This window comes from Crassostrea angulata, chromosome 3 (genome assembly GCF_025612915.1).
Source record: "Crassostrea angulata isolate pt1a10 chromosome 3, ASM2561291v2, whole genome shotgun sequence".
In the NCBI taxonomy this organism is placed as follows: Eukaryota; Metazoa; Mollusca; class Bivalvia; order Ostreida; family Ostreidae; genus Magallana; species Magallana angulata.
The window spans coordinates 12,923,335-12,937,691 of record NC_069113.1 but is presented as its reverse complement, the minus strand read 5'-3'; the positions used below and the strand labels follow the sequence as shown (position 1 = coordinate 12,937,691).

The following is a 14,357-nucleotide window of genomic DNA, read 5'->3' as shown; positions in this document are numbered from 1 at the left end:
CGGTACAATGTATTAAGGTTTAACCAACATATGTCGAACACCAATTTTATAGATTTCATTGTTGAGTGGATCCATGAAATCAAATGTTTATCAAAGTAAAATAAAAAGGCAAAAGTTTGTACTTGTAGAGCATTTGGCCATGAATTCATGCTCTGCAAAACTGTGCATTTAACCAAATTAATACACAAAAATTGATGCCCTTATAATGAGAAATGAAACCACAATAGAAATTACCTATAGTCTCTATCACAGCTTTCCTTCTGTATACTTTGTACTGTGTGATGACCCCATTTGGTTTCAGTGGAGGATCCCATGTGACCAGAACCCCAGCGTGTCCACCCTTGTCATCTGCCAGGGCCAGCAGTGAGGGGGAGGGTTGTTCCTCTGGGGTGGCCTCCAGGGTCCTAGCACTGACCCCCTCACTAAGCTCACAACCCCTGCTGGTACAGGCCTGCACCCGGAAAGAGTACTCTGTCCAGTAGGAGAGACCTGGCACAGTGTAACTAAGCAAAGATGACCCTCCTTTGTAAATTATTTGTTCATCTAAAAGAAGAGTGTAGTTCTGAATTTGTCCATTTGGTTTTGCTGGTGGGGCCCATGTTGCTTGTATTGAAGTGGAAGACAAAGGTTTTAGGACAGGTGGACTTAAACCAGCTGGTGAGGAGGAGTAGGTTGTAGCAATGGCTGGTGGGCTTTCAACACTCCCTTTCCTATTTCTGGCTATAATGACATATGAATAACTTGTTCCTGGGCTTAGGCCATAATCTGTAAATGTGGTCACCAGCTGCCCTGATATTGAAAGACTCTGTGTGTAAACTAAGGCTCCATCTCGTCTGACATCATAGGATGTGATGATGCCATGTGGATTCAGTGGAGCTCTCCACATCACCTCTATTGACTGGGAGCTTAGAACATTCAACGTGGGTTTCTGTAAGTCAGCAGGAATATCATCCAATGGTCGACTTTCCACCTCCCCACTCCGAGTACACCCACCACGAGTACAGGCAATCAGTGAGAATGAATATAACTTGTATGGCTTGAGACCAATCTGAGTGTGCTCAGTGCTTAGTCCTGAGTAGACCTCAGTCCCATCCATCAAGAGCTGGTACCTAGTGACCTGACCCCTATCTTGACTGAGTGGCACCCAAGAAACTTTAATGGCAATGGAACTAACAGCTTCTAGAATTGGTGGCTCCACAACAACAGGTGGAGATTCTACTGTCCTTATGATGGTGGAGGAGCTTGTTGTACATCCACCTGCAGTACAAACTGTCAAGGTGTACGCATAAAACGTATAGGGCAGCAAGTTTCTGTCTATATACTCAAACTTGTCATTGGTGTCAAAACTGAGGGGAACACTGTTGTTTCTCTGTAACTGGTAGCTCTGGATCACTCCATTAGCCTGAGATGGTGGACTCCAAGTTATCTTTAAACTGTCAATCACATTGGCGATGTAATCTACCACAGGGGCAGCCACTCCCTCGGGAGGAGCTTGTTCTGTAAAGACAGTTTGCCAAGGACTCTGGACTGAGCTGATGACATTTGTAGCCCTAACACTGTACTGATACTCTGTGTATGGACGAAGACCTGTGTCTGTGTAACTAAATGTAGATCCTAGAGTGTCATTTGTAGAATACACAACCACAGGATCTGAAAGTTCTCTTTTCACCAGTCTTGTCTGCTCCCTCCTCAGAACTTCATACATTAGGATGGCTCCATTTGGTTGAAGAGGTCTTGCCCAAGAAATCACTGCTAATGTAGCATTCACTTCTGTTGGTATGGGTGTTGGTTGATTTGTTGGTGGAGCCTCGGCAGTCTGGAAGTTCTGAAACCCAGCTTTTGTACAACCTGCACTTGTGCAAGCTTCAAGCTGAACTGTGTACATTGTAAATGGTTGAAGTCTCCTCATCTCAAATTCACGACTGATTCCCTGGTAGAGAGCTACTGAGGAACCAAGTTCATACAACCTGTACAAAGAAATAATCCCGTTTGGTTGGGCTGGTGGATCCCAGCGTAAAATCAAGGCGGTTCCTGATGATATTTTCTCAGCTTTAATTACAGGCATACCAACAGGAGAGGACTGGTCCGTCTGTACTATGACTGTGTCTGAAGAAGTGTTGCCAATGCTGTTGATCACTTGTAAATAGACTTCGTAATTTGAGTAGGGTTTCAGTCCACTGAGAAGTGTTGTGAAGATGCTTGGAGAAACAGACAAAAATTCCTCAGTATGATTTCCTGGACTCATTTTGATCTCTTTGTATACAATTCTGTACTCCTTGATAACTCCATTAGGACTTAAAGGAGGATCCCAGTTCATTATAAAACCAAAGGCACTTGTGGCACTGATGTTTGGTCGTTTAACACCTGCAGGTAGTGCTTCCAGGGTTCGAACCAGGGCCCATCCACTAGACACATCCCCTTCTTTGTTTCCAGCCACCACCCTGTACTGATACTGAGTGAAGGGCTTCAGGTCATTCCCTGCATGTCGGATATGGACAACATCACTTTCCACTCTGTTTATCAAGAATTCTATAGAAGAACCTTCCTCTCTGTAATAAATCAGATATTGAAGTAGAATACCATTAGGAAACAGAGGTGGTCCCCAGTCAATATCCACAATTTTGGGACCTTTTGCGGTCAAAATGGGTGGCAACATATCAGAAGGTGGAGCTTCCTTGGTCATCACTTCAGTACCCATTCCAATACCACAGGCATTAGGTTCACCCGCCAAGCAAGCGATCAGTCGAACGTCATATGTAAAATGAGGCTTCAGTCCTGACACTATGGTAGAAAAGTTCATTCCCACCCTCTTTTCTATCTCTGTTGGTTTTCCAGCATTTAGTATGACCCCATACTGGTCAATGGTTCCTGTTGAGGTGACAATGGGGTCCCACTCCATGTATATCTGGGAACTACTCTGTACCGTGACATTCTTCAGGACTGGGATATTATCGGGTATGTGGGTCGGCATGGATACCGATTTGACGGCACTGCTGGTGTTATCGGCACTGGTACCAACAATCACATAGTAAGTGTATTTGCTGCCAGGTACTAGCTCAGAGTCAGTTGTGGTCAATTCTTTACCAAAGTAGACATTCTTGGCTCCTCTTGAAGAAATTCTCATCAATGAATAGAACTTAAGGAGACCATTCATTTGTTCTGGAGGATTCCAGAAGATCAGAGCTGTGGTTGGTGTAAGAGCCACTATTCTGGGAGTAAATATACCTGTTGAGTATTAAAGAGAATTTTTTTTTCAGAAAGACCATTCACACTGACTATATGCTGAATGTGCAAATAAAACAAGATATCTGTGAGCCAATGCTCACTAGTGATACCCCCGCTCTGATGTGAATATGCAAAATAAGCAAAGTCGACATTTAACAGAAAGCTGGCATCCGATTGGTACAGAAATATATCCCACAGTATGGCATGCCTAAACAAATAGTGTGTTAAAATTTCAAGCATCTGCAATAAATAGCTGCTGAGAATTCTTTGAGGAAAATTTGTTTGAAAATTTAGGCTAAAATAAACAAAGTACTCATTTAACAGGAAGTTGATGTCTGATTAGTACAAAAATATATCCCACGATATGGCATGCCTTAACAAACACTGTGTAAAAATTTCAAGCATCTGTGATTTATTGCTGCTGAGAAATCTTTGACGGAAATTTGTTTGAAAATTTTGGCTAAAAATAAACATTGTTTGAAAATTTTGGCTAAAAATAAACAAAGTCATTAAACAGGAAGTTGACGTCCGATTGATACAAAAATATATCCCACAAAATGGCATGCCAAAACAAATAGTGTGTTAAAATTTCAAGCATCTGCGATAAATAGTTGCTGAGAAATCTTTGATGGAAATTTGTTTGAAAATTTTGGCTAAAAATAAACAAAGTACCGGTACTCATTTTACAGGAAGTTGACATCCAATTGGTACAAAAATACATCCCACGATATAGCCTGCCTATACAAATACTGTGTAAATATTTCAAGCATCTGCGATAAACAGTTGCTGAGAAATCTTTGACGGAAATTTGTTTGAAATTTTTTGCTAAAAATAAACAAAGTCATTATTTACCAGGAAGTTGACGTCTGATTGGTACAAAAATATATCCCACGATATGGCAGGCCTATACAAATACTGTGTAAAATTTTCAAGCATCTGCGATAAACAGTTGCTGAGAATTCTTTGACAAAAATTTGTTTGAAAATTTTTGCTAAAAATAAACAAAGTCGTCATTTAACAGGAAGTTGACGTCTGATTGGTACAAAAATACATTTGTATATCCCACGATATGGCATGCCTATACAAATATTGTGTAAACATTTCATGCATCTGCAATAAATAGTTGCTGAGAAATCTTTGACGAAAGTTTTTTTTTTAAATTTTGGTTAAAAAAATAAGCAAATTCATCATTTAACAGGAAGTTGACGTCCGATTGGTACAAAAATATATCCCATGATATGGCATGCCTTAACAAACACTATGTAAAAATTTCAAGCATCTGCGATAAATAGTTGCTGAGACAAATGCGACAGAAATTTTTGTTACGAACAGACAGACGGACGGACGGACAGACAGACACACAAGGGTAAAACAGTATACCCCCTCTCCTTCGGAGCGGGGGTATAATTATTTCATAGAAGCAGAGATCCAATGACTATAATGAATTTTTTTTCTTTAAAATAAGGTATTAAAATCAAGGAAACATCAATGCCCAGATTTAAACAAATAACTGTTAAAATTGTTATAATGCAGAAGTCTTCTCCGTTACGTCGCAGGCAACTAATTTTTATTTCCACACTCATCATAAGAATAAACAAGCAAATATAGTTTCTATATATTCTTCTCACCTTCGGGGGCAGCATCCTTAGTTTGAAACTGCACTACCTCGCTCCTAGAACAGCCAACTTGAGTACACACTTCAACATATACACTGTAGTTGGAGTATGGGTTTAATCCTGAAATTGAAACTCCAGTTTGTCAAATTTGAAATCATCCTAAATTCAAACTCTTTAACATTACTAAATCAATGTTTACAATGAGATTGTGATCAACTACATTTTAGATACAATAAGCATTCAAGTCTACAATACTGTAGATTCCTTATTTTACACCAGTACTTAATTCCGCGATTGAACTGTTTTGCATCAAATCACAAGAATATAAGATCGCAATTGCAGAAAGAATTTTTTTCACAGTTATATTTAGTTTACATGTTTGAAAAATAAAAGTAAGATTTTAAAACTTGCGAGACATGCTTCTCGTAGATACATGGATATAAATTCCTCGCATTTAATCAGGAATCTTCAGTATGCTGAACACTGCTGTTTCTACCTCTGACTGTTAGTGACAGTCCCTTGGTTTTATTCTTCTTTCCATCAGACATATGGAGGACATAATGGGTGATGATGCCATTAGGTTTGGTGGGAGGCATCCATGACACCTCTACACTTGTCGCCCTCACCAGAAGGATGAGTGGAGGGTCTAACTTCCCAGGAACACCCTCAGCTGTTGCCACAGTAACCTACGGAGTATCCATGAAGATCAATTCATACAAACATTTTTGGTTTCATGTTTTCGAATGGGGATGAAATTTTGAAACCAGGATGAATCTATTAAGAAAATTTTGGATATCTTGTATGTAATGTTCTGCTATCCAATATACCAGTATTTACGGTATGCTTAGCATAAACATTGAAAAAATAGACCAGTTCAAAGTAAATGTGGTACTGCATGATCTTTTGCAAGACGAGTTGACATAGTTTGGTAAAACATGACAAAACAGCAATTTTTAAATTATCATTAAATCATATTCAAACTTAAACTTCAACAAGCTATATTAATTTGCTGTAGAAAAGAGCTGTGTCATATTTAAGGTGGAAGAGTAAATAGTTAATGAATGAGGTCAGACTCACTCCTTGGCTCTGTGTGCAGCCAGCACTGTTACAGGCCCTCAGTGTGTAGACATAGGACTGGTAGGGGAGCACTGTCCTGTCATCTGTGTACTCATACTCCAACCCTCTGTACAGCTCCAGGCCATTCCGATGGAGGATGAACTCAGTTATCTCCCCTGTCCAAAAGCAATGCCAACAACTATTTTAAACACAAATTATCTCTGTGTACTGTGGACAAATTCAAATTTGTGGGGCCAATTTCATGTAACTTTCAATTCTTTAAGGTTCATCTGGATATAAACAAAATCTAGCTATTAAAATTGATCAGCCAATTCTTAAAGGTTCATCTGGATATAAACAAAATCTAGCTTTTAAAATTGATCAGCCACCAAGATTTCTTATATTTCTAGTCTATGAACATGTGGTAGAGAGACTGTTTAGCTCTCAGTTATAAATGTAGATGAAAACAACAAACCATTGGGTCTCTGGGGAATGCTCCAGGTGAGATAGATGATGTAGACCTGGGAGGGGTCTATGGTGGGTATGGGAGGGTTAACTCCCATGGGTACAGCTGTCAGGGTCCTGATGTTGACATACTTACTGCGGGATTCACCAGCACTGTTCACTACCTCTATACTGTACTCATACAGTGAATAGGGCTCAAGGTTCACATCTGTGCAGTATGGAGTCAAAGGGATGGAAGTAAATTAAAAAGAGGATTAGTACATGCACTAGTAAAATTTAAACTTGTTACTCTAGATATTGACAGTCTAATAATGATATATAGTTACTTTGTTACAAACAAAAATGATTTTACAGTAATTGCCAACATACAGTTAAACCTGGTTACAGAAAAACATGCTTGTAATGAATTTATGTTAACCGTGAACTCAGTTTGATTTTCTCATATCTTTTTACTAGATGTAATAAATATACAATGATTAAAGATTGGAATGCTTATCCTTGGCCACTCCAATCCCATCTTTTACTTTAATATGTACCCCCTATAGTGATTACGATAAAATTAAAATATGACCATTTACAATCAGGTTACCCTAGCAACTAACCTATGAAGGTGTCATTGAGTCCACTAAATACAACATCTTCACTTAGAACACAGTCACCAGATGGCACTGTTGTAGGTTCTGTGGTCACATAACTACCTCTCCAGGAACCACAAATCAGAGAATTTCTATCAAAGTCACACCGATCACAAAATGAACTGTTAGACTCCGAGATCCTGCAAGTCTTCCCAACACCACAACCTGAAATAAATGCATCCACACTTGCTATGTACATTCTCACAAAGCAATTGAAGAAACTTACATGAGCAGGTCTCTTTCTAAGATATTACACCCTGTTCCCAAATGAAAATACAGTAAAACACGGTTATAGCGAACATGCTTATAATAAATTGACGCTTACAGCGGAGTGATTTTCATTCCCTGAGACTTTAATACATGTTGTAAACTTGACAGATATAACAAATTAATTAGGCTTATATTGAAGAAAAATCGCCAGTCCTTGGCATTTTGTTCTAAGTGTGTTTTACTATACATACCATGTATATATTTTCACAATTTGACTGACAATTAAATTTGATCTTTATGAAACAGAGGACTGCGAACGATAGCATTGTCTAGCCGCCTAACTAAAAGTCATTTTTTGAAAGTTGTCTAATCAAAGTTATTCTTTTATTATAATGTTACCATTTATATATATTTTCATTAAATATAAATGATTTGGTCAAACAAAGAAAGATAACTTTGTATTTTGGGTTAAAATTGCTCATTTCATAATAGAAAATAACGGAAAACGGAAATGTTTTTTAAAACATCTTTCACCCCGTGAAACAAAAATTCCTTTTGAGGGAATTTTATTATTGTTATTTAGCATATTTTTACCAAAGCTATGGGAGGGTTTGTTGTTTCACGGGGGGGGAACATATGTCTACAGACCGAAATACATTCCAAAAAGAGAATTTTGCTTTGTAAATTTTAGAAAAATAATTAACAGATATGAATCCAAATGAAATTTTACTTTAATATATATCGTAAATATGTTATTATTAAGTTTTTATGCACATATTGGCCGCTAAAAAATATTTTCCTCACCTATAGAGACCAATTTCAATGAAATTTTTTTAAGACCCCGCGTTAGCAAAACTTTTGTTTAAAGATAATTAATTTGATTACAAATTTTATTTTGATATAAATTGATTAGGATTTGATTATACTTTTATGTAGAAAACTTAGTTTTTGAATATCTGACAGAAATTCCGAAATATTTGGATGTAATATGTAGGCGGGAAACGGGCGTTAGCATTCGCAGTTCTTTAATTTATTTATTGTACAGACTTTAGTGTTCTGTTTGCGTTTAAATGTGGCTTTTCTCAATCTAATTGGTATCTTTCTGCATTGAACTTCCCAATCACAAGTCAAGTTCACAAAATTGTCAGAAAAAGGCCTTAAATTACACTTCTTCTTTTTTTTTCTACAAATAAAGATACTGAGAAATATGTAGCATCTATACGCATACTATTGAAACAAGTGGTTAAAAATGTCAAACCTACCATCTTCCATGCTTGAATGATCAGCACATACATGAGTGTAGGGGTTGAATCCTTGATAGTTGCAACAGCCCAGTCCTTTAGAGATCTTGTTCAATCCACAGCATTCTTCGTTAGCTGAAGTCTTCTCTTGAACACTGTTGTACACAAAAACCTGTAAAGAATTACAAAGACTAAAACATAATAATATGTCAAGTTTCTAGGTTTTATAAACCATTAATTAGTTTTGTACTTGAGGTACAGAGCATTTAAATTAAAAATACTTTTCAGTTTTACACCTATTACTGAAAAAAAATCTGTATTAACGTGACTAGTTCAGGGATCAGACAAATCTGCCTACCTTATAGTAAAATATTAAGCAACTCAGATGCTTGCAAAGTTTTCAAACAGCACCAAAGTCCTGATATTGAGCTATGTTGCTGAATACCAGAATCCTTCCTTAAATCATTTGGGAATTACACTGTGTGTGCAATTTTGTTGCCGTTATATGGAAAGTCAAAATACATAGTGCAAATACTTCCAATTGTACATCATTCCTTACCTGTTGGTGTCCAGTGTCACTAGTACAACACAAACTTCTGTCTTCCATCACATAGTTCTGTCCACAGCACATCATCCCTGGCTGAACCTCATAGGCACTTCCTGTCACATGATCACCACAACAGATCACATGACCCTCATAGACTTGTCCCCCACAACAAGTTTGATTCAAAGAAGCTTGTAGTTCACCTTAAAATAAAATTGCAGTATGTTATAACCATCCGTCACTCAACAATGGTTAACAACTTGATGTCGGCAGCAACTAAAACAAATATGCCACCTAATGCAAGAGCACATTATTTGCAACATAGATGTTTCAAAATCCAAGAGTTCTGTCAGTTTTGGAAGATTAACATTCTGTTTTGAGGAGATATATTAGTGTTGTGGAAATAAAATAACTTAGAACGCATTAATGTAGTTTGTTTCTTTTTATTTCCAATTATTCATGGAAATTCCATACATATATATTATACCAGTTTATAATTCTAATGATCATATTAACGTTATTTAATATCATAGCTTGCTCTTTCTAACAATAATTAAAGGTCTGATACTAATCTAATAAAAATGTCACCAATATTTCCATTCTACCAATAACAGGAATAGTTATACCGTAGATTTCTTATTTTACGCGAGTATTTAATTCCACGATCATCTGAACCATTTTGCATCAAATTGTGAGAATATATAATCGCGAATGCAGAATATTTATCATAGTTACATTTAGTTTATATCTCTTATAAAAAAAGCAAGTTTTTAAAATCTGCGAGATGTGCTTCTCGTGATTTTACACAGATATTAATTCCTTGCCTTAAATTAGGAAGCTACAATATGTTATATTACACACCATCACAGCACATTTGGGTGCTATTATTGAGGTATGGAACGTCCCCACAGCAGGAATCACCCAGTCCCACACTGACCCGATCCTCTCTCTCATCCTCACAGCAAGTGTGGCGCGGCAGCACCTTGATATACCTGTAGAAATCAACCATTTCACATATTACCAGTAATGTTAATTAGGGATTTCTAAATAAATTACCATCATAAATGCAAATATAAATGCAATAAAGAAAATTTCAATGAGTTACAAAACAGTTCTGTAGCTTACTGGCAACTACATTATGTATTAGTAGTCATGTATGATTTGACATGTACATTAATTTTTGGTACCTTTTTCCACAACAGGTGTTGTTACTGACAGGTGAGTAGAACTGTCCCCCACAGCACACAGCATCAGGGGAAGGTTTGTACACATAGAACCTTCCACAACACTCAAAATCAGGCCGACTGCTGTGTATTACTCCATCACAGCATACCTTAGAACATAAATAATGGGTTTTTTGGACATTTTATTACAAAATTCAAAGGTACATGTACTAGAATAGGAGGAATAACCAAAAATAGACACAAACCCAAGACTCTTCAATCAGTTTTAAAACCAGTTTCACTACCAACTGAGCTAAAGGTTTAACCCATAAGCTAGTGCTAGTAAAAGCGTGGTAGTTTTGAGCTATCACACTATGATATGGTTTGCTTAACATTCTTACCTTTGGGCCACTGTAACAGACAGACCCACAGATTTTCTGGTGTACACTACACTCCAGGTATGAACACTTCGTGAGTTCTGGGTACACTGTACTGGGGGGACTGAAATTATTACATTATTACACAAATTATTACATCATAACACAAATTAGTCCATTGTGTAATTAATTTCTGTAAAATACAATTAATTCATATCATAATAATTATGCAAAGCCAATTTGCAATTGACTTCATTTACACAGAAAATCAGTAGGACTATCCAGGTGGAGCTGATATCAATTTGGAGCCAGAACATGCAGAAACAAGAGGCCAATAGGCTTTAACAGTCACCTGAGTAGCATATAACCCATACACAAACTTGTCAAGGAGTCTCATATATGCATTTAATTAGGTTACATTCTGGAGTAGAAAAATTATGAATTTGTAATGACGACCACCTCCCTGCCTGAAATCTTTCAAAAAGAACTATGAGACCTATAATTTTGGCAAAAAAACTTAAAGATCTGGTCTACAAAATCATGAATTCAGTTTTCCTTTCAGGTGTGAGGGAGAAAAGAAGATAATTTTTAAACATTATATGCATTAACACCTATACATCCATTTTGGCCCTGCCCTAGAGTCAAAACCCATACTCTAGGGGACATGAAATTTAAAATTTTAGTAGAGGACTTCCTGGTAAACATAATTATGAAGTCAGTTTTTCATTAAGATGTGTGGGAATAGAAGATTTTTAAACATTATATGCATTAACACTACTGTAAATTCCTAATCAAACGCGAGGAATTAATATCTGCGTAAAATCACGAGAAGCCCGTCTCGCGAATTTTAAAATCTCGCTTTTAATTTTCAAACATGTGTAAACTACATGAAACTATGATTAAAATTTCAACATTCGCAATTTTATGTTCTTGCGATTTAATGGAAAACCGTTGAATCATGGAATTAAATACTTGCGTAAAATAAGGAATCTACAGTATATTGCCATATTGCCCCCCCCCCCATATGCTGAACCCCCGACCCAGGGGCCATGAATTTCACAATTAAGGTAGAGGAGTTAGTGGACATCTTAACCATTTTTACTGTATGGCCATATTGGCCCCCGCCCTAGATCCTGAACCCCTGACCCAGGGGCCATGAATTTCTCAATTTAGGTAGGGAGCTTCATGGACATTATAACCAGGCATTTAGTTTTTAACAAACAAGATATCTGTGAGCCAATGCTCACTAGTGATACCCCCGCTCTGATGTGAATATGCAAAATAAGCAAAGTCGACATCTAACAGAAAGCTGGCATCCGATTGGTACAGAAATATATCCCACAATATGGCATGCCTATACAAATACTGTGTAAAAATTTCAAGCATCTGCGATAAACAATTGCTGAGAAATCTTTGACGAAAATTTGTTTGAAAATTTTGGCAAAAAATAAACAAAGTCATCATTTAACAGGAAGTTGACATCCGATTGATACAAAAATATATCCCACAATATGGCATGCCCAAACAAATAGTGTGTTAAACTTTCAAGCATCTGCGATAAATAGTTGCTGAGAATTCTTTGACGAAAATTTGTTTGAAAATTTTGGCTAAAAATAAACAAAGTCGTCATTTATCAGGAAGTTGACACCCGATTGGTACAGAAATATATCCCACGATATGGCATGCCTATACAAATATTGTGTAAAAATTTCAAGCATCTGCGATAAATAGTTGCTGAGAAATCTTTGACGAAAATTTGTTAGAAAATTTTGGTTAAAAAATAAGCAAAGTCGTCATTTAACAGGAAGTTGACGTCCGATTGATACAAAAATATATCCCACAATATGGCATGCCTAAGCAAATAGTGTGTTAAAATTTCAAGCATCTGCGATAAATAGTTGCTGAGAATTCTTTGACGAAAATTTGTTTGAAAATGTTGGCAAAAAATAAACAAAGTCGTCATTTAACAGGAAGTTGACGTCTGATTGGTACAAAAATACATCCCACGATATAGCATGCCTATACAAATACTGTGTAAAAATTTCAAGCATGTGCAACAAACAGTTGCTGAGAATTCTTTGACGGAAATTTGTTGAAAAATTTTTGCTAAAAATAAACAAATTTGTCATTTCACAGGAAGTTGACGTCTGATTGGTACAAAAATATATCCCACGATATGGCATGCCTATACAAATACTGTGTAAAAATTTCAAGCATCTGCAATAAACCGTTGCTGCGAAATCTTTGACAAAAATTTGTTTGAAAATTTTGGTTAAAAAATAAGCAAAGTCGTCATTTAACAGGAAGTTGACGTCCGATTGGTACAAAAATATATCCTACGATATGGCATGCCTTAACAAACACTGTGTTAAAATTTCAAGCATCTGCGATAAATAGTTGTTGAGATAAATGCGACAAAAAGTTTTGTTACGGACGGACAGATGGACGGACAGACAGACAGACACACAAGGGTAAAACAGTATACCCCCTCTCCTTCGGAGCGGGGGTATAATAAATATGGGAGTAAAGAAGAAGATTTTCTAAGATTTCATACATTTTTACTATGTGGCCATTTTGGCCCCACCCTAGAGCCTGAACCCCTGACCCAGGGGCCATGAATTTCATAATTTTGGTAGAGGGCTTCATGGACATCATAATCATGCATATAGTTTCTAACAAATATATATGGGAGTAGAGAAACAGTTTTTTTAAGATTAAATACATTTTTACTATATGGCCATATTGGTCCCACCCTAGAGCCTGAACCCCTGACACAGGGGTCATGAATTTCACAATTTTGGTAGAGGGCTTTATGGACATCATAACCATGCAACCAGTTTTTCCATCACATGTACGGTAGTAGAAAAGAAGATTTTTGAAAATTTGGGTTTTTTTTGCATATTTGGCCCCACCTGTGGCGCCCTGGGGATGGTAGAGCCATGAATTTCACAATTTAGATTTCTCTTACCATAGAGATGCCTCACACTAAAAATGGTAACAATTAGCCTTGTAGTTTTTAAGAAGAAGTCAAAAATGTAAAATTGTTAACGCGAGTTTACTCAGGTGACCTAAAAACTCTTATAATCAAAGGACAAAACAGTCTACATGAAGTGAATATGACAAGATTTGAACCAGCAACCATTTAATCACTGACTGATGACCATTGCCTCAGCTACAGTGAGACACTACTTGTACTTGTTAATTTAGTTACCTCATTGATAAAAAGAAGATGGTACAAATAATTATAGGAGATTGTTTGATACCAGTATTTGAAGTAAGAATTTAGTCTTTCAATGTTAATGAAAAAATGCAGACATAACTAATATAACTCTCAGATGCATTATACAGTAAAACACGCTTATAATGAAGTGCTCAGATGGGTGATTTTACTTCATTATAAGCGTCATTCGTTACATCCATCAAGTTTTCAACATATTAAATAGTCATGGGGAATGAAAATCACTTCGTTGTAAGCGTCAATTCATTATAAGCATGTTTGCTATAACCATGTTTTACTGTAAAGTTTCAAACAGATATTTTTTTACAACCGAAGCCTTACATTGACGAACAGGGAACTATGGTCTTCCTGAAAAGGTCATATCTTAGGATGATTCCATTAGGTTTTGTGGGCTCTATCCATGAGATGTTGACCACTGTTGGGGACAGAGGAACCACCTGAGGTGGTGCCACACCCTGTGGAGGGGATTCCCTGGTGGTGACCCGGATCTCTGGACTTGTGGTGCAGTCATAAGCTGTACAGACCTCCATCTGGAAACAAATGAGTTTCACAGCACTATCCGAATTTTAGAGGAACTTTTTGTTTGA

At 36.9% G+C, this 14,357-nt stretch overlaps 1 protein-coding gene across 2 annotated transcripts in view; it reads right to left on the bottom strand.

Annotated features, from left to right (window-relative positions):
* Positions 1-14,357, bottom strand: part of LOC128175396 (usherin-like) — a 70,299-nt gene that overhangs the window by 22,658 nt on the left and 33,284 nt on the right. For both annotated transcript variants that reach the window (XM_052840990.1, XM_052840989.1), the window contains 12 exons: positions 14,092-14,300; positions 10,557-10,656; positions 10,180-10,325; positions 9,854-9,984; positions 9,008-9,195; positions 8,470-8,620; positions 6,965-7,162; positions 6,373-6,570; positions 5,919-6,073; positions 5,338-5,527; positions 4,854-4,961; positions 235-3,225 (listed from right to left, as the gene is read on the bottom strand). In XM_052840990.1, the coding sequence (XP_052696950.1) occupies positions 235-3,225; positions 4,854-4,961; positions 5,338-5,527; positions 5,919-6,073; positions 6,373-6,570; positions 6,965-7,162; positions 8,470-8,620; positions 9,008-9,195; positions 9,854-9,984; positions 10,180-10,325; positions 10,557-10,656; positions 14,092-14,300 (4,765 nt within the window). The remainder of the gene's footprint in view (positions 1-234; positions 3,226-4,853; positions 4,962-5,337; positions 5,528-5,918; positions 6,074-6,372; positions 6,571-6,964; positions 7,163-8,469; positions 8,621-9,007; positions 9,196-9,853; positions 9,985-10,179; positions 10,326-10,556; positions 10,657-14,091; positions 14,301-14,357) is intronic.